This window comes from Rhinoderma darwinii, chromosome 3, assembly GCF_050947455.1.
Source record: "Rhinoderma darwinii isolate aRhiDar2 chromosome 3, aRhiDar2.hap1, whole genome shotgun sequence".
Lineage (NCBI taxonomy): Eukaryota > Metazoa > Chordata > Amphibia > Anura > Rhinodermatidae > Rhinoderma > Rhinoderma darwinii.
Genome location: NC_134689.1, coordinates 213,189,084 through 213,216,835, shown reverse-complemented (window position 1 = coordinate 213,216,835; position 27,752 = coordinate 213,189,084). Strand labels below are relative to the sequence as shown.

Here is a 27,752-nt window from a genome sequence, read left to right as displayed (position 1 = left end):
ATGTGTGTTTGGGGTACAGGAGATACCATTTTTGGGTCAAATCCTCACTCCTCATGAATTCCGCATGGACCCCGCCAAGGTTCAGGCTGTGGCGGAATGGGTCCAACCTGCCTCCCTGAAGGCGTTACAGTGTTTTTTGGGGTTCGCTAATTATTACAGGAGATTTATTGCTAACTTCTCGGTCATCGCCAAGCCTCTTACGGACCTCACTCGCAAAGGTGCTGATCTCCTCCACTGGCCTCCTGAGGCTGTCCAGGCTTTTGAGGTCCTTAAGAAGTGCTTTATCTCGGCCCCGGTGCTGGTTCAGCCCAACCAAATGGAGCCATTTATCGTGGAAGTTGACGCATCTGAGGTGGGAGTGGGGGCTGTCTTGTCCCAGGGTACCAGGTCCCTCACCCATCTCCGCCCCTGTGCCTACTTCTCCAGGAAGTTTTCGTCAACTGAGAGTAACTACGATATTGGCAACCGCGAACTCTTAGCCATTAAATGGGCATTTGAAGAGTGGCGCCACTTCCTGGAGGGGGCTAGACACCAGGTAACGGTCCTTACCGACCACAAGAATCTGGTTTTCCTAGAATCTGCCCGGAGGCTAAACCCGAGACAAGCTCGATGGGCGTTATTTTTTTACCAGATTCAATTTTTTAGTTACCTATAGGGCTGGGTCTAAAAATATTAAGGCTGATGCACTGTCGCGTAGCTTCATAGCCAGCCCTCCTTCGGAGGAAGATCCTGCTTGTATTTTGCCTCCAGGTATAATCATTTCCTCGATCGATTCTGATTTAGTCTCTGAAATTGCTGCTGATCAAGGTTCAGCTCCCGGGAACCTTCCTGAGAACAAGCTGTTTGTTCCCCTGCAATTCCGGCTAAGGGTACTTAGGGAAAATCATGACTCCGCACTATCTGGTCATCCAGGCACCCTGGGTACCAAACACCTCATTACCAGAAATTATTGGTGGCCTGGGTTGCCTAAAGACGTTAAGGCCTACGTCGCCGCTTGTGAGGTTTGTGCTAGGTCCAAGACTCCCAGGTCCCGACCAGCGGGCTTACTGCGTTCGTTGCCCATTCCCCAGAGACCTTGGACACATATCTCCATGGATTTTATCACCGATTTGCCTCCATCCCAAGGCAAGTCGGTGGTGTGGGTGGTGGTAGACCGCTTCAGTAAGATGTGCCACTTTGTGCCCCTCAAGAAACTACCCAACGCCAAGACGTTGGCTACCTTGTTTGTCAAACACATCCTGCGTCTCCATGGGGTCCCTGTCAATATTGTTTCGGACAGAGGGGTACAATTTGTTTCATTGTTTTGGAGAGTGGTGTGGTTGTCGTCTAGGAACTTGCGTCTCAAGGTTCCGTCCAAGAAGTTTGCTCCCCGGTTTATTGGGCCGTATCAGGTCATTGAGGTCCTCAATCCTGTCTCCTTCCGGCTGGAGTTACCCCCGTCTTTTCGTATACACGACGTGTTTCATGCCTCCCTCCTTAAACGCTGCTCCCCGTCCTTGGCTCCCTCGAGGAGACCTCCTGTTCCCGTCCTCACCCCTGAGGGGGTGGAATTCGAGGTGGCCAGGATTGTGGACAGCAAGATGGTCCAAGGCTCCCTCCAGTACCTGGTCCATTGGAGAGGTTACGGGCCCGAGGAGAGGACTTGGGTACCCGCCCGGGATGTTCACGCTGGGGTATTGGTCAGGAGGTTCCACCTGCGTTTCCCCAGTAAGCCAAGTCCACTTAGAAAGGGTCCGGTGGCCCCTCATAAAAGGGGGGGTACTGTAAAGGATCTGCCAGGCACAGCTTCGGGGTTAACTCCCTTAATTAATCAGTCAGCACCTGAATCTACATCCCTGAGACTGACTCCAGCTTCCACCACTCAGGCTGGCAGGCTTAGGAGTGGGAGAGCCTATCGCAACCTGGCCAGACTCAGCTAGCTCCCGCCCTCGGTCTATTTAAGCCTGCCTTTCCTGTCCCTCGGTGCTTGTGATTCTTTTTCGTGTGGTTTCCTGTCCCAGCTACAGCTCCTTCTATTTTGTTCCTGCTCCATACAGACTCTGGCTTACTGACTACTCTTCTGCTCTTCGTTTGGTACCTCGCACACTCCTGGCTTGACTCGGCTCGTTCACCACTCTGGTTGCTCACGGTGTTGCCGTGGGCAACTGCCCCTTTCCCTCGCTTGTATTCCCTTGTATGTTTGTCGTGTTTGTCGTGCACTTACTGAGTGCAGGGACCGCCGCCCAGTTGTACCCCGTCGCCTAGCGCGGGTCGTTGCAAGTAGGCAGGGACAGAGTGGCGGGTAGATTAGGGCTCACTTGTCCGTTTCCCTACCCACCGGTCATTACAGCTACACACTGTGCCCCTAAATATAATAGTACCATACTCTGTTCCCATGAATTAAATTGTCAATTACTTTAAAGTAAAACACCACACACACTAACAATGCCCCCTGTAGATAGTGCCAGTCACAATGCCACCTGTAGATAACGCCAGTCACAATGCCACCTGTAGAAAGCGCCAGTCACAATGCCCCCTGTAGATAGCGCCAGCCACAATGCCCCCTGTAGATAGTGCCAGTCACAATTCCCTCTATAGATAATGCCAGTCACAATGCCCTTTGTAGGTAATGCCAGTCACACTGCTCCCTGTAGATAATGGCAGTCACACTGCTCCCTGTAGATAATGCCAGTCACACTGCCCACTGTAGATAGAACCAGTCACAATGCCCTCTGCAGATAATGCCAGTCACAATGCCCCCTGTGGATAGCGCCAGTCACACTGCCCATTGTATATAATGCCAGCCACAGCACCCCATGTAGATATTGCCCAGTGTAGATAGTGCCCCTTCTAGATATTGCCCCCAATGCTGCCCACAGAAGATTTAAAAAAAAACAAACACTCTCACCTGTCTCCGTTTCCGCGCCATCCTCCAGCCACAATATACTGGTCACTAACCAGGCAGCGTCATCCGGGGGTAACGGTGCAGTTGGCGTGATTATGTCATCACGCCGACCGCGTCACTGTTAAAGTGCCAAATGGCGAGGTGGGAACTGATAGTTCCCGTCTCGCCAGTGCAATAGTAATCAATTGTATTCGCGTCTTAAGAACGTGGATACAATTGTGTGAGAGGTCCCGCTTCATCCCGGTTTTCTGAACCGGCTGTAATTTTAATAACTGGTTCGGGACAATCGGGGAGAACTGGGCCCGCTTCCAGCCTCCGGCGCCGGGCACTTGCCCAGATTGCCCTCATGGTAATCCGCCCCTGGTCAGGTGTCTAAGTGTATGATAACGGTGTGCCAGAGATGCAGTTCTAGATCAAATATCCAACTATATTTCTTGAACATCGCAGCACTCCCTCGTAAAGTCGCAAATTGGTGTAGTTTATTCATTCATCAATGTAACTATACAACGTTTCAGCACGATCTATGCAGCTTTTTTCAAGCAATGTAATACAGATAAAGTGCAGTATTTAAAGGCTTGTGTGTTATATATCCCATGAAGGATAGTTCTATGAATTGTAACGATTGTTATGCACATAAGAGAATACTAAGTAACCACTCATATGCACATTGGAGACACAAGGACGCCAAGAACACATGTAGGATAATCAGAATCGGCTCTTTGCTCATTTCGGTGATGAGATTTGATTGGTGAGTGGCCTCGAGCTCCTTTTATGGATTAATTTGAACAGAACAATGGTACTTGTTAAAGAGGATCTGCCAGCAGTTTATTAATACTCATCTCCTGACTAATCTAGTAGGCGCTATGATGCTGATAACTACAGTGTGATTTTTTTTCAAAAACGTTTATTATTTGCAAAGTTGTGTGCATTTTATTAAATATGTTAATTTGGCTGTCACAATGCGGGGTGTGGACCAGTAGCAGCTGGCCAACAAGGTACAAAACAATGTCTATAGTTCAGAATGGGTACCTGAGGCAATGTAGACAGTAGCGGAGGCACGACTTGATTTTTTCAGAGCAGGTGGCACCGTGGGTGCAGCGGAAGACACGACTTGACTTTCTCAGCAGGTAGCACCATGAATGCAGCGGAAGACTCGACTTGACGCCCAACGCTCAGGCAAGGAACCAGTGGGAAGAGCCCCCTTTTATAGTCCAGCAGCCATTTGGGCTAATAATTGATGGGTGACAGCTGGACGCGTACTGGCCCTTTAAGGCCGTGCACGCGTGGGCGCGCGCACCCTGCGGGAATCAGTCCGAGGACCCGGAAGTGAGTGGCGGCATCTTCCTGGAGGGAGCTGACGCCGTGAAGAGAGATGTCCATTGCCGGGGCCGTCAAGGGGTAAGTCTGAACGACGACCCCCGGCCATAGACGTTACATTGGCTATAATGGCCAAATAGGAGATGACTCTTTTTGTTTACTCTGAGCGGTGTAATGTTTTGTGATCATTTAGTATACAGCTTCCATTCCCGACTGTGTTTTCAACTAGTGATATCTCACCGGTTAGAACTGCAATCCTGGTGCTACATGAAAGATTAGAATCTTATCTTTCATGACACCAGAACCATTGTTCCCTGTAACCCACAGCCTTCCCTCCAGTCTCAGTCTCTCATGGTGCTTGAAGCAGCTTCATGCTGATTGGACAGAGTCAGGGGCTGTGAGGTAGAAAAAAAAGCTCATAACTTTTAAAATAGTAAACGTTTTGGGACACAATTTTCACTAGCATTATCAGTGTAGCAGCACCTATTAGGGTAGCTAGGAGATTGGGCATTACTAAACTAGTGACAGATCCTCTTTAACCCGTTAGTGACCGACCCATAGTCTTTTTACGTCGGTCACTAACGGGCCTTATTCCGATGCCATAGACTTTTTACGTCGCGGCATCGGAATAAGTAAACAGAGCAGGGAGCTGTCAAATCTCCCTGCTCTCAGCTGCCAGAGGCCGCTCTGCCAGCCGTTTAACCCCTCAGATGCGGTGCTCAATAGCGAGCACCACATCTAAATGGCTTTGGAGAGAGGGAGGGAGCTCCCTCTCATCCCACCGACACCTCGCCGAGTGTCTGTGTCTCTAATGGCAGCCGGGGGCCTAATAAAGGCCCCCAGGTCTGCCTGTAATGAATGCCTGCTAGATCATGCCGCAGGCATGACCTAGCAGATGCCTGTCCATTTTAAACGGACAGGCAGTAATACACTGCAATACAAAAGTATTGTAGTGTATTATAATAGCGATCGAAGAATCGCATATTAAAGTCCCCTAGTGGGACTAGTAAAAAAGTAAAAAAAAAGTTTAATAAAGTTAATTAAAAAAAAAAAATTTGAAAAAAAATTACAAACCCACCTTTTCCCCTTACAAAATGCTTTACTATTAAAAAACGAAAATAAAGTAAAAAAAGTTACGCATGTTTAGTATCGCTGCATCCGTAACGACCCCGACTATAAATCTATTACATTATTTAACCCGCACGGTGAACGCCGTAAAAAATGTAATAAAAGACTATGGAAAAATTGCTGTTTTCTGTGAATCCTGACTTTAAAAAAATTTGATAAAAAGTGATCAAAAAGTCGCATCTACTCCAAAATGGTACCAATAAAAACTACAAGTCTTCCCGCAAAAAAAAAGCCCTCATACAACCGCATCGGCGGAACAATAAAACTTATGGCTCTTCAAATATGGAGACACAAAAACAAATAATTTTGAAAAAGCATTTTTACTGTGTAAAAGTAGTAAAACATACAAAAACTATACAAATTTGGCATAGTTGCAATCGTAACAACCCGCTGAATAAAGTTATTGTGTTATTTATATCACACGGTAAATGGCGTAGATTTAAGACGCAAAAGAGTGGCGAAATTTCAGGTTTTTTTCTTAGTTAATAAAAGTTAATCAATAAATAATATGTACCTCAAAATGGTGCTATTAAAAAATACAACAAAAAAACAAGACCTTATACAGCTTTGTCGATGCAAAAATAAAAAAGTTATAGCTCTTGGAATGTGACGATGGAAAAACGTAAAAAATAGCCTGGTCATTAAGGTCTAAAATAGGCTGGTCATTAAGGGGTTAATGGAATATATTATAAATATTTTACACCTGGTTTTGTATGGTATATTAACTTGAACATAGACATGATCTTTATAAACTATAAGCACTAAGCACAATCGCAATATTATTCTCATCACAATTCTTAGAATATATTGTAATTTTCATATAAATTTCCTATCAATAACATTGATGGGTAAATAAACTACACAATTTTGCGATTTTATGTGGGAGTGCTGCAATTTTCTTAAAAAAATAACTAGGGTTAATCTTAGTAGTAAGGAATTATTGTGAATAAATAATGTATGTGATTTAGATAACTTTTATTAACCTGACACAATTTTATTGTTCGTGTATAGAACTTATTTACATAGTGACATTTACATGGCAGTTATAATTACATTGCATTGTTTATAATGTACTTATCCGGAAATACATCTTATATTATAACTCAGAGCTGCAATCTCAATTCTGCATCCAGAGACATAACAAATAACCATGGTGCCCTATAACAAAGGTTGGCATAGGATCCCCTCCACGCCTCCCTCCAATTCTAAATAAAAAAATAATTATATAAAAAAAAGTTGTGTAAAAGACAAATAAAGGCATCAAAGATTCAAACAGAGAGACTCGTTGTAATGGTGGGGGGGGGTAGGGAAACGGACAAGTGAGCCCTAATCTACCCGCCACTCTGTCCCTGCCTACTTGCAACGACCCGCCCTAGACGACGGGGTACAACTGGGCGGCGGTCCCTGCGCTCAGTAAGTGCATGACAAACACGACAAACAAACAAGGGAACACAAGCAAGGGAAATGGGCAGTTGCTCGCGGAAACACCGTGAGCAACAGAGTAGTGAACGAGCCGAGTCAAGCCAGGAGAGTGCGAGGTACAAAGCGAAAAGCAGAAGAGTAGTCGGTAAGCCAGGGTCTGTATGGAGCAGGATCAAAAAGTAGCAGGAGCTGTAGCTGGGCCAGGAAACCTCAAGGAAAGAATTCACAAGCACAGATGGACAGGAAGAGCAGGCTTAAATAGACCGAGGGCGGGAGCTAGCTGAGTCTGGCCAGGTTGCGATAGGCTCTCCCACTCCTAAGCCTGCCAGCCTGAGTGGAGGAAGCTGGTGTCTGTCTCAGGGATGTACACTCAGGTGTTGACTGATTAATTCTGGGAGTTAACCCTGAAGCAGTGCCTGGCAGATCCTTTACAGTACCCCCCCTTTTATGAGGGGCCACCGGACCCTTTCTAAGTGGACCTGGCTTACTGGGGAAACGCAGGTGGAACCTCCTGACCAATACCCCAGCGTGAACATCCCGGGCGGGTACCCAAGTCCTCTCCTCGGGCCCGTATCCTCTCCAATGGACCAGGTACTGGAGGGAGCCTTGGACCATCTTGCTGTCCACGATCCTGGCCACCTCAAATTCCACCCCCTCAGGGGTGAGGACGGGAACAGGAGGTTTCCTCGAGGGGGCCAAGGACGGGGAGCAGCGTTTCAGGAGGGAGGCATGAAACACGTTGTGTATACGAAAAGACGGGGGTAACTCCAGCCGGAAAGAGACAGGACTGAGGACCTCAATGACCTTATACGGCCCAATAAACCGGGGAGCAAACTTTTTGGACGGAACCTTGAGACGCAAGTTCCTGGATGACAACCACACCAGATCCCCGACCACAAACAGGGGGTTAGCAGAACGTCTTCTATCGGCCTGAGCCTTCTGTATGCTCTGGGACGCCTCTAGGTTCTTCTGAACCTGGGCCCAGACTGTGCACAGATCCCGATGAACGACCTCCACCTCGGGATTGTTGGAACAACCAGGTGAAACGGAGGAGAACCGTGGATTAAACCCAAAATTACAGAAAAAGGGAGAGACCCCTGACGAGTTACTGACCCGGTTATTAAGGGAAAATTCGGCGAGGGGAATGAAAGAAACCCAATCAAATTGACAGTCAGAGACAAAACATCTTAAGTATTGTTCTAGAGACTGATTAGTCCTCTCCGTTTGGCCATTGGTTTCAGGATGGAAGGCAGAGGAGAAGGACAGATCAATCCCCAACTTATTACAGAAGGCTCTCCAAAACAATGAAACAAATTGTACCCCTCTGTCAGAAACAATATTGACGGGGACCCCATGGAGACGCAGGATGTGTTTGATAAACAAGGTAGCCAACGTCTTGGCGTTGGGTAGTTTCTTGAGGGGCACAAAGTGGCACATTTTACTGAAGCGGTCTACCACCACCCACACCACCGACTTGCCTTGGGATGGAGGCAAATCGGTGATAAAATCCATGGAGATATGTGTCCAAGGTCTCTGGGGAATGGGCAACGAACGCAGTAAGCCCGCTGGTCGGGACCTGGGAGTCTTGGACCTGGCACAAACCTCACAGGCGGCGACGTAGGCCTTAACGTCTTTAGGCAAACCAGGCCACCAATAATTTCTGGTAATGAGGTGTTTGGTACCCAGGATGCCTGGATGGCCAGATAGTGCGGAGTCGTGATTTTCCCTAAGTACCCTTAGCCGGAATTGCAGGGGAACAAACAGCTTGTTCTCAGGAAGGTTCCCAGGAGCTGAACCTTGATCAGCAGCAATTTCAGAGACTAAATCGGACTCGATAGAGGAAATGACTATACCTGGAGGCAAAATACAAACAGGATCTTCCTCCGAAGGAGGGCTGGCCATGAAGCTACGCGACAGTGCATCCGCCTTAATATTTTTAGACCCGGCCCTATAGGTAACCAAAAAATTGAATCTGGTAAAAAACAACGCCCATCGAGCTTGTCTCGGGTTTAGCCTCCGGGCAGATTCTAGGAAAACCAGATTCTTGTGGTCGGTAAGGACCGTTACCTGGTGCCTAGCCCCCTCCAGGAAGTGGCGCCACTCTTCAAATGCCCATTTAATGGCTAAAAGTTCGCGGTTGCCAATATCATAGTTACACTCCGTGGGCGAAAACTTCCTAGAAAAGTAAGCACAGGGGCGGAGATGGGTGAGGGAGCTGGTACCCTGGGACAAGACGGCCCCCACTCCCACCTCGGACGCGTCAACCTCCACAATAAATGGCTCCCTTTGGTTGGGCTGAACCAGCACGGGGGCCGAGATAAAGCACTTCTTGAGGGTCTCAAAAGCCTGGACGGCCTCAGGGGGCCAATGGAGGACATCAGCACCCTTGCGAGTGAGGTCCGTAAGAGGCTTAGCGACGACCGAGAAGTTAGCAATAAATCTCCTGTAATAGTTAGCGAACCCCAAAAAACACTGTAGCGCTTTCAGGGAGGCAGGTTGGACCCATTCAGCCACAGCCTGAACCTTGGCAGGGTCCATGCGGAATTCATGAGGAGTGAGGATTTGACCTAAAAATGGTATCTCCTGTACCCCAAATACACATTTTTCGATTTTGGCAAACAGTTTGTTTTCTCGAAGGACCTGGAGCACTTTCCTGACATGCTCTATGTGGGAGGACCAGTCCCTGGAAAACACCAATATGTCATCAAGGTACACTACAAGAAATATCCCCAGGTAATTTCTCAAAATCTCATTTATGAAGTTCTGGAAGACCGCAGGGGCATTGCACAACCCAAAGGGCATGACGAGGTATTCGAAATGGCCTTCGGGCGTGTTAAACGCAGTCTTCCACTCATCCCCCTCTTTGATGCGAATAAGGTTATACGCCCCCCGTAGATCCAATTTAGAGAACCATTGGGCCCCCTGAACCTGATTAAAGAGATCAGGAATCAAAGGAAGGGGATACTGGTTCCTTACCGTGACCTTATTCAGGCCACGGTAGTCAATGCATGGCCTAAGACCCCCATCCTTCTTCCCTACGAAGAAGAAGCCAGCACCTACCGGAGAAGAAGAGGGACGAATGTAACCCTTGGCCAGGGATTCCTGGATATACTCCCTCATGGCTTCACGTTCGGGACAGGAAAGGTTAAATATTCTACCCTTAGGAAGCTTAGCTCCTGGTACCAATTCGATAGCGCAATCGTATTCTCTATGAGGCGGTAATACTTCGGAGGCCTCTTTAGAGAAAACATCAGCGAAGTCCTGAACAAACTCGGGTAGCGTATTCACCTCCTTAGGGGGAGAAATAGAATTAACAGAAAAACATGACGTACAACATTCATTACCCCATTTGGTTAGCTCCCCAGTATTCCAGTCAAACGTGGGATTATGCAACTGCAACCAGGGAAGACCTAGAACCAAATCGTACGATAATCCCTGCATCAATAGTACAGAGCACTGCTCCAAATGCATGGAGCCAACAAGGAGTTCAAAAACAGGGGTATGCTGTGTAAAATAACCATTAGCAAGAGGAGTGGAGTCGATACCCACTACCGGAACAGGTTTAGGCAAATCAATCAGAGGCATAGCAAGAGACATAGCAAATTCCACAGACATGATATTAGTAGAGGACCCTGAATCCACGAAGGCACTGCCGGTAGCAGACCTACCACCAAACGAGACCTGAAAGGGAAGCAATATCTTAGTACGTTTCATATTTACGGGAAATACCTGTGCGCCCAAGTGACCTCCCCGATGATCACTTAGACGCGGGAGCTCTCTGGCAGCATTCTTACGCTTGGGACAGTTGTTTACTTGATGCTTGACATCCCCACAGTAGAAGCAGAGACCATTCTTCCTGCGGAATTCTCTACGTTGTTGAGGGGACACGGAGGCCCCGAGTTGCATAGGTATTTCTGAGTCTTTAGGGGACAAACGAAGCAACGGGACTTCGGGAGGCATCATGGGGGAGTCGGAGGAAAAAACACATAAACGTTCACGTTGTCGTTCCCTGAGACGTCGGTCAAGTCGTACCACTAAAGCCATAACCTGGTCTAGGGAGTCAGAAGAGGGATAGCTAACTAGCAGGTCTTTCAGGGCGTTCGACAGACCCAACCTAAACTGGCACCTTAAGGCAGGGTCATTCCACCGAGAAGCTACGCACCACTTCCGAAAGTCAGAGCAATACTCCTCAACAGGTCTCTTACCCTGACGTAAGGTCACCAGCTGACTCTCGGCAAAGGCAGTTCTGTCAGTCTCGTCATAAATAAGTCCGAGGGCAGAAAAGAAACAATCAACGGAGGAAAGTTCAGGGGCGCCAGGAGCCAAGGAGAAGGCCCACTCTTGGGGCCCTTCCTGGAGCCGGGACATAATTATACCCACCCGCTGGCTCTCAGAACCTGAGGAGTGAGGCTTTAAGCGAAAGTAAAGCTTACAACTCTCCCGAAAGGAGAGAAAAGCCCTCCGGTCACCTGAGAACCGGTCGGGCAACTTGAGGTGGGGTTCAAGGGGTGCGGTGAGGGGAACTACCAAGGTAGCATCAGGCTGGTTGACCCTCTGAGCCAGGGCCTGGACCTGTAGGGAGAGACCCTGCATTTGCTGAGCCAGGGTTTCACGGGGTTCCATAATGGTGTCAGGGACCAGGGTAGACTAGGTATAGGGCTTGTGAATTTGTAATGGTGGGGGGGGGTAGGGAAACGGACAAGTGAGCCCTAATCTACCCGCCACTCTGTCCCTGCCTACTTGCAACGACCCGCCCTAGACGACGGGGTACAACTGGGCGGCGGTCCCTGCGCTCAGTAAGTGCATGACAAACACGACAAACAAACAAGGGAACACAAGCAAGGGAAATGGGCAGTTGCTCGCGGAAACACCGTGAGCAACAGAGTAGTGAACGAGCCGAGTCAAGCCAGGAGAGTGCGAGGTACAAAGCGAAAAGCAGAAGAGTAGTCGGTAAGCCAGGGTCTGTATGGAGCAGGATCAAAAAGTAGCAGGAGCTGTAGCTGGGCCAGGAAACCTCAAGGAAAGAATTCACAAGCACAGATGGACAGGAAGAGCAGGCTTAAATAGACCGAGGGCGGGAGCTAGCTGAGTCTGGCCAGGTTGCGATAGGCTCTCCCACTCCTAAGCCTGCCAGCCTGAGTGGAGGAAGCTGGTGTCTGTCTCAGGGATGTACACTCAGGTGTTGACTGATTAATTCTGGGAGTTAACCCTGAAGCAGTGCCTGGCAGATCCTTTACACTCGTTGCCAAAGAAAGTTAAATATATATATATATTTATTTATTTTTTATTGACTAAATGAATAATAAACTAAAAACTGAAAGTGTTAACCCTCTCAGAAATCATCTGGGTGTAATAGTGGAGTAGGGGGAGGAAAAGGCCAATCTACTAAACACCTTTTTCTCTACTGTATTTACACAGGAAAATCCAATGACCGATGACATGATTAGAGATAAAGTAAATTCTCCATTAAATGTCACCTACATATCCCAGCAAAAAAGTGCAGCTCTGCCTTAAAACACTAAAATAGACAAATCACCGGATGGCATACACCCCCGCGTTCTGCGGGAAACTGCCGAGAAAGACAGACCCTTATTACTAATATTTAAGGATTCTATCATGACTGGGTCTGTTCCACATAACAAATGTTCCAATATTTAAAAGGGGTCAAAAAGTGAGCCTTGCTACTATAGGCCTGTAAGTTTAACCTCCATTGGGGGTAAAATATTTGAACGTTTTCTAAGAGATGTTATTCTGGAGTATCTTAATGAAAATAAACTTATAACGCAGCATCAGCGTGGTTTTATGCAGGACTGGTCCTGTCAAACTAATCTACACAACATCTTAATACCTAAGGCACTTTAGCCTCAGTATAAAAGAAGGCCATTCAAGTCCCGTTTTTCAAAGGACCTTTATTTTATGGCCTAAAACATTCTTCCCATACAGTTAATTGTGTTCCAATGAAAACTTCTCCTGATATTCAGTACTGTGAAAAAGTTTTAGCTAATTGTGGAAAAATGCTGCACAGTAATGCTTTCAAAAATAGAAGTGTTAATAGTTGTTTTTTTTTAATCAAAAAGCAAAATGTGAAGTGAATGAACGGAAGAGAAATCTAACTCAAACAAAAATTTGGTGTGACCACCCTTTGCCTTCAAAACAGCATCAATTCTTCTAGGTACACGTGAACACAGTTTTTGAAGGAACTCGACTGGGTTGTTGTTCCAAACATCTTAAGGACTGAGCCATTTTTAGCTTTTTCATATTCGTTTTCCACTCCCCGCCTTCCAAGAGCCATAACTTTTTATTTTTCTGTCAATAGAATGGTGTGAGGGCTTATTTTTTGTGGGAGGATTTGTAGTTTCTAATGGAATTTAAAGTGCCACATAATGTACTGGGAAACTGAAAAGAAATTCTTTGTGGGCTGAAATTAACTTAACTTTATTCTGCGGCTCAATATGATTATGGTGATACCAAATTGATATATATTTTTTTTATATTTTACTACATTAAAAAAACAACTTTTTGTTAAAAATAAATATTGTTTTGTTTCAACACATTCTGTGAGCCATAACTTTTTTATTTTTTTCCGTAGATTGAGAGGTGTGAGGGCTTATTTTTTTGTGGGACGAGCTGTAGTGTTTATCGCTACCATACAGTAACGATAAAGTAGTTTTTGGTACATAAAATATAGTAATGTATTTAACCTATAGAGTGCGTGGTACAATTAACTCAACAAAAATGTATAAGAAAAATACAAACTTTATTAGAAATACCAACAGTTAAAAGATGATTCAAGCAAAGCAATATACTAAGTATTGTGGGTCAATGCACCAAGATATACTTGGTTTGAACACTGTCTTGTCCCCACATGGTTTTTAGTATACACCTTACACCTTACATGTGTACGTTGGCAAGACTTTTTCCTGAATGTACCAATAGGTTATAATAGTAATGTATTGCAGTATATTGTCATTTTTACAAGCTTCTGTTAAGGCTTAACAGAGGCAGACAGAAGGGAGACCTGGGGGCCTTCATTAGGCCCTTGGGCTGCCATGACAACAATCATCACCCCTCGATCACGTTGTGGGGGCGCCGATGTGCTGTCAGAGGGGGCCGCCCCCTCTTTTCAATACCTCAGATGCTGCAGTCGCGATTGACCGCAGCAGTTGAAGGGTTAAACAGCCAGGAACAGCGAAATCGCTGTTCCTGGCCTTTAGTCCTGGGTGTGAGCTGTAAATCACAGCTGACACCCGCAGCATATGGAGCACGCTCAGCCCATGAGCGCACTCCATACTTCCCTATAACGCTTATTACGTACATGTACGTGATAAGGCATCAAGGGGTTAATAGAAATAGGAATAAAAGTAATAATAGCAGTATCATAGTAATATATGCCTATAAAAGAAGGTTCACATGTGTAAATGTAGAATATTAGTTATTTTTTGTAAATACTTTTCTATATATAGATGAATAGAAATACCAATAAGAAAAAAATATTTGCTGTAATAGTATATTATTTGCAATATTCACATAAGTTATTTTATAGATGCTGAGCTATATTGCATACAAGAGCTATTGATCACCTACTAACAAATTGCTATTTTCTGACCTCCGTGATGTTTTTAATTCCATTGTAAAGATAATGAAGGCAAAGTCAAATTATTGCTTATAAATAAGTATTACCATTTTCTATTTAGCTTCTCCATGGGTGGATAAGAGCAGAACGCCAAATAAAATTGATCTTTATGATGTGCGGAGAAGACCATGGTGAGTGGACATGGATTATTTATTTTATATATTATTGTGCTATGTTCACTAACAGGCAGTGGATAATTGCTATTAACATATCTAGAAAAGAAGTAAGGGTCCTCTTACACGGCCGACATGGGCCGTGTAAACCAGCGTCAATCAATGAGACAGCTCGTTGATTGGCGCTCGTTTGCTCCTTTCACAAGGAGCTAGTATGGGGACGAGTGCCCGTTACTCCGATTGGTTGTCCTCATACATTTCTATCCTGTCGGCATCTCCTTGGGAGATGTGATGCTGACAACGATACTATTTCTAGCAACATAAACAATACATTCAGCCGATGAACAAGCGTTCATTGGCTGATCGTTGCCCTGTTTACATAGGGCAATGATCGGGAACGAGTGTCCCGCAACGCTCGTTTGCCCGATAGTTGTCCTGTGTAAAAGGGCATTAAGGAAATTAATAAATATGGATCATTTGGTCTCACCGCTTCTTTTTTTTTTTATATGAAAGAACACTAAATAGCATGCTTACAAATATCATTGTAATGAATTGTGGTTGTTGAAGAGGTCTATTGAAATGGTTGTGGTTTCTGCTAAACTTTAAGGGGACAATAAGTGTGACCTTTATTCTACTATTTAATTAGAAATTACAACCCTTAACCCGTCTGAACAGAACAGATCTGAATATCAGACCTCATTAAGTAGCCTGTATTGTTTTTTTTAATTAATGATCAGTAATTAAATGTGTATATTTTTTTGTGTTTTTTTTTATAAATAAGGCAATTATTAAAATTACCTGTCTAGGAAATAATTAATATCTTCCTATGTTAGCGCATTATAAGCATTTTCTAGCCTATTTTAATTGGTACCTCATTTAGAAAACAAAACATTTTCTAATCTCACTGTGTTTAATGGCAAATGATAGAAACATTACACATACATGTTTACAGATATATACACATTACACATACATGTTTACAGATATATACACACATAGTCAATGGTGCGCAGAGCAGAGGTCAGTGATATGTGGTAGCATGTATCTAGTTTCTATAATAAGATATATCAATTAGGGAGCTATGTTCCATACACAGCTGCATCTATGGAATTCTTTTGTTGTACTCTGTATTATGAGATTCAAAATAGATGTTGAGAGTTTGAGTGGGAAGTAGATGTTCTCTAATTTTGTATTCGTGAAATACCTAAGGCACTTTAGCCTTAATATAACAGAAGGCCATTCAAGTTCCTTTTTTCAAAAGACCTTTAGTTTATTGCCTGAAACATCCTTCTCATACAGTTAATTGTGTTCCACTGAAAACTTTTCCTGATACACACTACTAGAATAGGTACAATACTTGTAATTAGAACAAGGTTACAGTAAGTGGATACATTGAAAATCTGGTAAACACTTTTGTAAGCAAAGGAAACAAAAAAACTATTATTCTACAAATCCATTTTCCAAAACAGCTGATCGCCCTGACTGTGTCATTCATCAAACAATGCTAGCAAATTGGAACCGTAGAACTTCAGTCAGATTTCATTATGCACAGCAAATATATTAGAATTAGAGAGTTTATTTAATCATTTTTATTCAAGAGATACATTTAAGTGATGTTTTGAAAATAATAAAATATGTATTATACGTTATATTTGTCTTTAGATAAAATTTAATAGAGATAGTTTGTAATAAATTGATTAATATAGAAAATACATATTTTGTTTTTCTGTTAATTTTTAGGTACATACAAGGAGCTGCGTCTCCAAAGGACATGCTAATTCTGGTAGATGTGTATGTATACATTTATTTATTTTCAAGGGTATTTTTTGTATTTGGTTGGGGAAATATGTTTTTTTCTTTTATTTTTTTTTCACTTTAATGTTTTTCTGCTCTGTTTATATTGATACATTTTTGTAATAATGAATAATGTGCTGAAGATGAGAAATTTAGCAAACCGAACAAAGCCCCAAATTATACCAGTGGTCCTGGTGACTAATATAACAAACCAGAAGAAGAAACAAGTCACGACCAAGTAGTTGAAAAAATTCCGAACACTCTTTATTAAAGTCAATTAAACACAAGAAATCACATAAAAACAACTGTACACATAAAATCGCATGAACCCTCGTAAGAAGATGGAATCAGAACATAGAGCAGCATGGCCCCCCAGATGTTAAACTAGTCACACGATCCCAAGGAAAGCTAAAGTGCATAGACATGGTACGTTTGCACAGATAGATACCTATACATACAATAAATGCAAGTGCAATCTTAAGCAAGTATGACATACAATGAGCAGTATACCTACACCTACGCAGTACAAGGATAGCCTAGAGATCAGGACTGGGAGGGGAGACCACTGCTGGACCCTACGGGCATTTCGCTGGTGCTTCGTCAGGGGCTGAACTGAATAATGGGTACATCACAAATGTTCATAAAGACAGACTGCATGGCTAGGTGCTTGATTTCAAACACCAGTGGCAATGGGACTGAATGAAACACCTGAATTAAACTATTAAAAGGTGTGTCCCAATAATTGTATTCATATAGTGTGTGTGTGTGTGTGTGTGTGTATGTATGTATGTGAATATATATATATATATATATATATATATATGTGTGTGAATATATATATATATATATATATATATATATATATATATTGTACAGAATAAAACACCTACATTCAATGATATAACAGGAGTGTCTCAATACTTTTATCCATATATTTAGTCTATATTTACAGGGTGTCCCAAAAGTGAGGAAAACCCAAATAAAATGAAAATGTTTTGGCAGTTTGTGATCCAATTGACACAAGCTGTAGGGTAAGGGGGAAAGCTGTTAGGCTATGTCACCAACATGACTGACATCTTGAATTTCACCATCTGGAATTCAACTTCAATTTTTCAAATGGGAAGGTAGGTGTGTGGCATCAAACTTGTAGAAAATTTCACTAGAAAAACAATGCCATGCTTAATGGTAACGTAACTTTATTCGTTCTCATGTTAAAACAGTGATTTTATGTAAAACCATAATATTGACCATAAGGTCTACAGAATTAGTTTGATATGCTGTTCACCATTTTTGAGTGTTACGGCTTTTCTTTTCTTCCTCCTGATGAACTTTTACCAAAACATCTGGCTTTATGCTATCACAACCATCAACAATTCTGTCTTTAACCCCTTCCCCCTGCATGTGTTCTGGGCCCAATGACCAAGCAATTGTTTTCGTTTTTCCATCGTCACATTCAAGTGCTATAACTTTTTTATATTCCCGTTGGCAACTGCAGTGTAGGTAATGGGAGGTCTGTTTGGGTGGCATTGGTTGAAATGTTCTGCAATGACACAGGTTCTTTATTCATCAGGAATAAGGACAATCTCAAAACGTTCTGCTTGGAATAACGCCATCCTTCACATTGCCTGTACTAAAAGAAATGTTTGTGTGTCTTCCCATTTGAAAAACTAAAGTTGAATCCAATGTGGTGGCATTCACGATGACCACCCTGTTGGTGACATGGCCTAACAAGTCTCCCCCTGTAGGTGTTACCTAATTTTTGTGACACCCTGTATATATAAATATATATATACATTGTAAACTGTGTAAATTAAATACAATATCTGTATGAAACATGAAATCATCCAACCTCCTATTTTGCTTGTTTATTATTGATTCGTCCCCTCATAACTTATTTTGGCATTTATTTAGAGTTGTATATTCTGAGTGAAAAGTGAGACGTTGAGTCTATTAAAGCATCTCTTGGTTTCCATAGAGGACTCTTTGTTAGGTTAATGTCAGGGGGAAAAGCATCAAGCCTAATGTGCCTAGTAGATTGCTTTGTACTAAAAAAAAATCTATTCTCTAGTTTGTCACTTTGATGGAATAGATTGCATCTGATGTTTTAAATGGATTGAAATACTTTTATATTACTGAAATGTGTTTCTTCAGCATTTGCAATACCTCCTGCTTGAGCTTTGCCCTGAAGCAGACAAGCTGCCATTTATATACCTTAAAATGCCTATTATCCCAAGGAGGAAGGAACGGACGTACATGAAGAACCTACAAAAGCTTTTCAATACATTTTATTGACATTGCACTTGAAACTGATTTAGGATATTTCAAACGGATTTATTTTTGTAACCCCTCTCTCATTCTCATGTCTCTTTGTAAAGGAGCGGGAGTGTCAGTGGGCTGACTCTGAAGTTGATAAGAACCTCTGTGTCTGAGATGTTGGAAACACTTTCAGATGATGATTTTGTGAATGTTGCTGCTGTAAGTATCCTGTTGTCATTAGGCTCTAGTCATCCATGTGTTCTTTTGTAATATGTATCACTTATGAATTATCAAGTTTATGAACTTTTGTTACAATCTATTGCAATTCCTTATACAGCTGGGGAAAACCAAAGGGTTCACAATGCTTACTGGACAGATGTTTGTCCTCTAATCTCACTATTTACAATCTTGTAGGCAATTCAGTCAACTCAATCCAATTTCTTTGGAGCCATGATACATATAGAGGCAGGTACTACCAACAAGAATATAATTGCTGAGAATTTTTTTTATCCTCTACCGCATATGAACTGAAGTATCCACTCAGATAAGCATTGACATGTCTTTGTCATTTCCAAGCAGGTCCAGTTGGTTTTTACTTACATCTATTAGAAATATAAATACCTGTATGAATGAAAACCTGCATTGAAATTTCTCTTCTGTTGCATTTTGCCTAGCATTCAGTATTCTTGATATTATGTAGTACAGTGCACATAATTCATTCCATGCAAGGCAAGAACAAGACCTAGTTAAATTTGTAAAGTAGAAAATGAAGTATGTATTCCTCCTTTAATTGAACTGGAGACACAGCCCTGATCATAAACTGTATACCCTGCTGCCAGTATTTATATCTGAACAAGAAAAATAAACATAGGGCGCCACATCGTGCGATATATTAAGTAGGATGAGACGTGGGGGAGCTTTAGGGGTATAAGCGCTCAACTTGTTTGGTTGTATAGTCCACGTACAACACTGGTGTATGCGTGTCGACAGATGTCAGCAGCTGCCGTCCCCAACCAGTGGGTGAATTCTACCTCCGCTATAATATGCATACAATTTCCAGGCAAGAAAAAAAAATGGGGATTCCAAAGGGGCACTGCAAACATCCAAAAATTGTGATAAGAGAAGGTCATTTATTAATAGTTATCGTGGCTACCCGTTTTAACGCTGGTCCCGCATCTTCCTCAGGCCAATTCTGAGGAAGACGCCGGACCGACATTGAAACGTGTGGCCACGATAAATATTAATAAATTACCTTCTTTTATCTGCTGCCAATGTTAACTGGAAATTCTTAACTAGAAAACGGTGGAAGTTGTCCCTATGATTTGTTAACACTGGACTAATATCTCCAAGCTATAAGGTAAATTGGAGTATCTTCAAGGAGTTTGGTGGTTAGACTAATCCTTTTCAGATCCTCTATTAGGACATAGAGAGGATAGAAGGGAAACCGGGTCCTCTGGATTTGGGCTGTAGAAGAACATTAATTACTTGAGTGTCTTCCTGCAGGAATAATTGTATGATTATGGCTTGAATGCATTATTTTACTATATCCATTACTATATGCAGTAGAGATTAAATGCCGTGGACAAGGACCAAAAAGCGCCATTACTCGGGACAATAGTAAAGAGTTAGACATTAAACCATGGGCAGTAGCACTTATCCCTAATTGGGAATTTGAGCCATATTACACTATGTACTGGCCTGTAACCCAGAGTAGCCTAGCCAATATCATGTTTTTATTATTAGTTAAAACATCTGCCCAAAATGTTTCTTAAAAACAAGCTTTATTGCATTTAAGGACTCTCATAGCATAGAATTAAGATGTTTCATGTGACAATGTAGTGATGAAGGATACACACACTTTTCAATCCCTTTAAATAAGACTGATGCAAAGCAATCAAGACACAATCCCCAAATATCTCATTCTTTTGCGACTCAGACATGCAGTCCTCCAATTGCTTACATCTATCTTGAGAATTAAGATAAAAATAAAAGTGGCACCACCAATCATGTTGTTAGCAGAACCTTACCTATCATTATTCATGGTCACAGCTAAAAGATTAGGACATAGTTTCTTGCCAGCGAAGGCAGGAAAATGACACTGTGACTTAATCAGCCATATCAGGATTTATGCTGAAGTCTCTACGAACAAGGGGCTTAAATATTAATGTGCAGAAACACTTAAGTGCAGAGTTTTTAATTATATAAATGCATTTGTTTCTCGGTAAGCTGCAGTATGTGAACCGTGCAGTGGCAATATAAATCACCTAAGGGTTAACGTGTCACATCTTCCCGTCTTAATTTTCATCTCCGCTACAGAATCTGCTGCTCTGTGCATGCGAATAGGAGCTTGCTGTTCGTAAATTTACAAATGTATGGGAACTATTTCTCCAAACTAATTCAGTTATACGCCTTGACTGCACAAACTGGAAGATGATAAGGCCAAAGATTTGCTTCTAATGATTTAGAGATTTGATTTCATATGTTGACATAGTAAATATAATTTGATTTGATTGTGAAGCTCTCATATCAAAAAAATTAAGTAAAATACTACTTTATAACATTGACTGAAGAGATCGTAGGCAGTTTTTTTTTTCTAATTATTGATGGACTCGAGTTGTTTAACCACTTAATAACCAGGCTTTTTTTTTTTTTTTTAACATACAATACATACAGGTTTAAAGGCTATAATATTTTTTCATATTTTTTTCCTGTGATACATGGGGCTTCACTTTTGCACATTTCATATTCACAATATATATTTTCATTTTTAATAGTATAAAGTTGCACTTAAATAAAGTGAGATATATTTTCCTGTACAGTCATTTAAAAAAAAAAGGTACTTTATTATTTTTCCATAAACTCCTCAACGGAGGAAAAGTGCAGGATGTACAGAAAAAAAGGAACTACAAAGAAAAAAGTATGGAATACACTCATGTAGTTCTCAGCATATCCAAGTCATATTCAGGGGGAAGGGAGAAGAAAAGATTAGAAAAATAGGAATAAAAATTATTACGAAAGGGGAGGGAGGTAAAATGAGAAAACAACATTAAACCGCATAAGCCTACGAGCATCACGGTCATTTGTTATGTAAGGGATAGAGGGTATGTTTTAGTCATCAGGGGCTGGGCTATTTCCGGTTTCAATTATTTCTTAATTTATTATTCTTCCACACATATAATATTATTGGGGGACATTTTATCTTTAGATATATTTTTATTGTTAACATATTCCCAGTTACAGTAGGAATTACAACCTGTATGCTCACATTATAGAGCTAACTTGGGTCTGTTGACACTCAGTAGTTCTTGCTCAAACCGGGTAGCTAATGATCAAATAATGTATCACATGATTTATAAAACAAATACATTAAGCCCTGTGTTATGCACACATCACTCACTGAATGCCATGTATTGAACAATCAGGAATTCATATCATCATTGATAATGCTTACAGACTATCCTGTGAACACCTAATAAATTATTATACTTATATTATATATGTTTTACTCGCCTAGAAATAGAACAAAATTATAATTTTTAGGTGCAATGTATATAATTGCAGAATCTCAGTGGCCCGTGGCATGTTGACCGTTACCACATAATGTCAACAACTAAAGCTTCATTTACCCCTTAACCTCTTAATGACCAGCCTATTTTTTTACGTTTTCCATCGTCTCATTCAAGAGCTATAACTTTTTTATTTTTGCGTCGACATAGCTGTATAAGGTCTTGTTTTTTGCAGGACAAGTTGTAATTTTTAATAGCACCATTTTGGGGTACATAGAATTTATTGATTAACTTTTATTAACTTTTTTTTGGGGGGGAATAGAAAAAAACCTGCAATTTCGCCACACTTTTTTGCGTCCCAAATTTACACCGTTTACCGTGTGGTATAAATAACATAATAACTTTATTCAGCGGGTTGTTGCGATTGCAACAATACCAAATTTATATAGACTTTGTATGTTTTACTACTTTTACACAGTGAAAACACTTTGTTTTTGTGTCTCCATATTTGAAGAGCCATAACTTTTTTATTTTTTCGCCGATGCAGTTGTTTTTATTTGTGGGACGACTTGTAGTTTTTATCGGTACCATTTTGGTGTAAAAGCGACTTTTTTTATCACTTTTTATGACATTTTTTAAGGCAGGATTCAAAGAAAACAGCAATTTTTGCATTGATTTTTATTTAATTTTTTACGACGTTCACCGTGCGGGTTAAATTATGTAATAACTTTATAGTTGGGGTCGTTACGGATGCGGCAATACCAAATATATGTAACTTTATAACTGTATTTTGTTTTTTAATAATAAAGCAATTTGTAAGGGGAAAAAAGTGGGTTTTTCATATTTTTTTTCACTTTTGTTTTTTTCACTTTTTATTATCTTTTTTTTTTTACTAGTCCCACTAGGGGACTTCACTATGCGATCCTACGCATTTATAATACACTGCAATACTTCTGTATTGCAGTGTATTATGCCTGTCCGTGTAAAACGAACAGGCATCTGCTAGGCCATGCCTCTGGCATTTATTAGGCCCCCGGCTGCCATCGGAGACACAGACACTCGGCGATCTTATCTTCGGGTGTCATTGGGATGAGAGGGAGCTCCCTCCCTCTCTCCAAAAAAAACTCAGATGAGGCGCTCGCTATTGAGCGCCGCATCAAAAGGGTTAAACGGGTGACATCGATACTGATATCGACCTCACCCGTTAGAGCAGGGATACCCCCCAGCCCTCAGCTACCTCTGGTAGCTGAGAGCAGGGAGATTTAACGGCTCCCTGCTCTGTTTACTTATTTCGATGCAGCGCCATAAAAAGGCTATTGCATTGGAATAAAGCCCGGTAGTGGCCGCCGTCAAAACACTATGGCGTGGTCACTAACGGGTTAATGACCACCCATACACCCTTTAATGGCGGTCTTTAAGGGTACTAATGAGACAGTTCTGCGAAAAGGCGGCGCTGTGACATAATCCCGGTCAGGGTTGCCAACCTCCACTTGACAACTTTGCTTAAAAATCACAGAAAAACCAAACTTTTTACAGACACATTACAAAATCATTGCTTGTGCAGTGTGCTAGGAGTGATTCACCAATCACAGCCCAACTTGTAGCTGTCCCACGCTAACTTAGTGTGGAAAAGCTGCAAGCTGTCCTGTGATTAAGCGTTTGACTCACTCACCACTCACTCAACACTCCGCCACCACTCTCTGGTCTACCTGATGTCACTCACATTTAGGCTGGATTCACACGAGCACATTACGTCCGTAATGGACGGACGTATTTCGGCCGGAAGTCCCGGACCGAACACACTGCAGTGAGCCGGGCTCCTAGCATCATAGTTATGTACGATGCTAGGAGTCCCTGCCTCACTGCCGGACAACTGTCCCGTACTGAAATCATGTTTTCAGTACGGGACAGTTGTCCGGCAGCGAGGCAGGGACTCCTAGCATCGTACATAACTATGATGCTAGGAGCCCGGCTCCCTGCAGTGTGTTCGGTCCGGGACTTCCAGCCGAAATACGTCTGTCCCTTATGGACGTAATGTGCTCATGTGAATCCAGCCTTAGGAGCAGAAGGAGGGCAGACAGAGCCAAGTATAGTCCCAAAATTTAAATTTTGATATACAACTTCTGTGTATCCTGTGCTGAAACCCAAATCCGTCGGGTCAGCGTGACTGACTGCTTCGGTGACAGCAAGTCCTGCTTGTCTCTGATACCCAGGATCCACCGGTTATCAATCACGTCAAAGTTATAAACCGAATCCGCCAGTCCCGCTGACCTGACTGATTCGGGTTTTAGCGTTCCAGGATACATCAAAGCTGGATTTAAAAAATTATACATTTTTTTTTTTTTATAAAAACCAATTCAAAAGTTGCATTAAACACCATGATACATTGTTTTACGTTCAAAGGTTTACATAGCCTTTTACCCCTTAACGATGCAGCCTAGTTCACATTTACCATATGTCTACTTTATGTTGACATCATTGTTCGAACATCCTTTTATTTTTCTAGGACGTTCCAAGGTTTATAAGTTTAACAGCAATTTCTCACATTTTCAAGAAAAGTTCCAAAACCTACTTATTTAGAGACCAGCACAGTTCTGACGTGACTTTGAGGGGTTCATACATTGGAAACCCCAATGAATCACCCCATTTTAAACTGCACCGCTCAAAGTATTCAAAACAGCTTTTAGAACGATTCTTAACCCTATAAGTGTTAATTTAATGGGTTAAAAAAAAGTATTTGTTTTTGTGTCACCATATTCTATATTATTTTGAAAGGCAACATAAATAGAAAATAGCAAACCTGGCATTGTTTTTTATGTTATATTTTACGGCATTCACAGTGCGGGTTAACCGGTTGAGGACCACCAACTCTATGTATACAGTGCAGGTTTAAAGGGAATGTGTCGCTAGAAATTATTATAATTTTTTTTCAGTTAAACAATTAGTATTTGAGTGATTACACATTGTTTTAATTTTTTTAATTTTTCACAAGTCAGGAAATATTATAAATTAGATTCTAATTGATAACATTTCCATGTGCTGGGCACTAGAGGGAGCAGTTCCAAAAATTGTAGCATGGTCAATGTGGTAAAGCAACCTCATTGATTTATGATGCAAATTTGGGGTGGACACACTCTCCTCTAGTGTCCTTACACAATCCCCCCTCCATTCTTCTGGCTAGTGCCAGGAGAAGGAGGGGTTTGAATCTTCAAACCTCCTACACTGTGTGCCGCGACTTTCTGAGCAACTGCACAGTGTAGGAGGATTAGACACAGGGCTCAGCAGACAGTATCACATGAACATAATACACACATCACATACACGAACATAAATTACCTGCCTCCGCTGGTCTACGCTCCTATTCCTTGCGCCTTTGCTTCATTGAACATATGGCCAGAAGCCACGGCCGGAAGTCGTCATCTTACTGTCCGGCAGCGGCTTCCGGTCCACATGAAAATGGCGCCGGATTTCGCTTTGCGAACGAGCTTCGTTTTGGTTTGTGTGGGAGCGGCGCATGCACCGTTCCCACACAGATGGCTTACACTTCAGAGAATGGAACGGCTCCCGTTCGCAGTCTCTATGGGGTTGTATGTGCCGTATTCCATCTCTGTATGTGTCGTTAATCGACACATACAGAAATGAAAACAAAAAATGGCAGCCCCCATAGAGAAGTAAAAGTAAAAACACAGTAAAAAGTAGAACATGAGAACACAAATAAATAAAATTTATGTTAATATCATATTAAAAGCCATATAATAATTTTAAAAAAAATCATGACACCTTCCCTTTAAGCTTGCTGCCCGAGCGATTGCGCAGCTTAATATCGGGCAGCCGGCAGTCAGAGACAAAGAAGACAGAAACGGTTTTCACCTGACTAAATCACCTGGCCACCATCCACTGTTTGCTAAACTGCTCGAGAGGAAGCAGGGGGTCCTGAAATAAAGCACAGGGGTAAGTGATATGATATTTACAGTTGCATATGTTAGAAGACAGCAACTTAGGGCACTTGAGAAATCTCATTAAAAAGTGCCCAACCCTTTATGTGCAAGGGGAGGACTTACAGGCAAACTGAAAATTACACAGAATGTTTTCATAAAATTCTTCAGTAGGCTACTTGTGTCAATATGACAATCTGTAGTTTAGCGATGAGTAGCCGAGTGCTGCTATTTCTCACGCACGCACGCACGCACACACACACACACACACACACACACACACACACACACACACACACACACACACACACACACACACGTACGTATGTACAGATGTAGCTGTCTTTATCTTGCCTTTTAACGCATTAAATACACAGTGGCAAGATCCTTTTTCTTGACTTTTTCAATGACTTTTCAATGGCTTTTGTGTGTGAAAACACGCTGCAGCAAGTTATCAGAATCAAGATAAAGATGGCTACATACACACACACACACACACACACACACACACACACACACACACACATATATATATTTATATATTTATTTATCTTTTTATATATATATATATATATATATATATAAAGTATAAAAAAATAATATATTTATATATGCTATTATATTTTATATATGCTATAGTCACACTTTGATAATGGTCATATTGTTCTTTGCTAAGGGAACATTTTGTTTTAATGATACAGTAATTTTTTTACTGTATCATTGCTATTCCCCTTAAGATATGTATAGATAAATATGTATCGAATACATTTTCCAAAGTTAGTCATGTTCAATACACCCACCTCCGTTAGAATATGAATGACATCTGTAAATAAATGCAGTAAGTAGCCATCAAAGATTTAAAAGTAAGTACCAGATATCCTTTTGATCAGAGCATTGGCACGGGTTTTTGCTTCAATTAAATTTTTTCCCAAGAATTCAACTCTTTAAAAAGTAATTATATTGTTGGAATTGGAAGATCTAAAGTGGTTGGCCAATAATGACATTTCTAAAACGCTCTACGTTGCTGTGTTCTGAAGCAGGCAACTGTAAATACTCCCATCACTTACCTCTGCACTTCACCTCAGGGCCCCCTGCTCCCCCTTGAACGGCTTAGTGAAATTGGACGGCGCGATGATCCCATCCGTAGCTTTCAAGAGGGGCGGCGGTTAGGTGATTTGGCCACATGCCCGCCTCCCTAGCTGCCTATTCTGCATCGGCGCTTAACCATGACTGAACACATTTAGCGCGTGTGCAGATACAGGCAGCAGAATCTTCTGTATCTGCGCATGCACTACAGGTATTCAGCACTGGCGCAGAAGAGCAGGCAATTGGGGAGGTGGTCACGTGACCAAATCACCTGACTGCTGCCATTTTGAAAGCTATGGATGGAATAATTGCACCGTCCACTGTTTACTAAGCCATTCCAGGGGGAGCAGGGGGCCCTAAAATGAACTGCAGCGATAAGTGATAGGTGTATTTACAGTCGCCTGTGTCAGAACACAGCAACTGAGGAGGTTTTAGAAATTTCATTAGAAAGTGGTCAACCCCTTTATGGGCAAGACATTTTTCTTAGAATTCTTTAGTCAGCTACTTTTATTACTATGACAATGTGTAGCTTAGCACTGAGTAGCACTTGTCTGTTAGTGGAGTGCTTCAATTTCTCACTCACACACACACACAGATATAATAAAAAATATATACTAATAATTTTCTTCACACTTTGTTGCTGGTCATTTTGTTCTTTGTTGCGGGAACATTTTCTTC

General features: G+C 42.0%; 1 protein-coding gene across 5 annotated transcripts in view; it reads left to right on the top strand.

The window, feature by feature from the left end:
* The window catches only part of CACNA2D1 (calcium voltage-gated channel auxiliary subunit alpha2delta 1), a 737,376-nt gene that overhangs the window by 533,543 nt on the left and 176,081 nt on the right, over positions 1-27,752 (top strand). For all 5 annotated transcript variants that reach the window (XM_075857358.1, XM_075857356.1, XM_075857359.1 and 2 more), the window contains 3 exons: positions 14,446-14,515; positions 16,238-16,288; positions 18,667-18,766. In XM_075857358.1, coding sequence (XP_075713473.1) covers positions 14,446-14,515; positions 16,238-16,288; positions 18,667-18,766 — 221 coding nt within the window. The remainder of the gene's footprint in view (positions 1-14,445; positions 14,516-16,237; positions 16,289-18,666; positions 18,767-27,752) is intronic.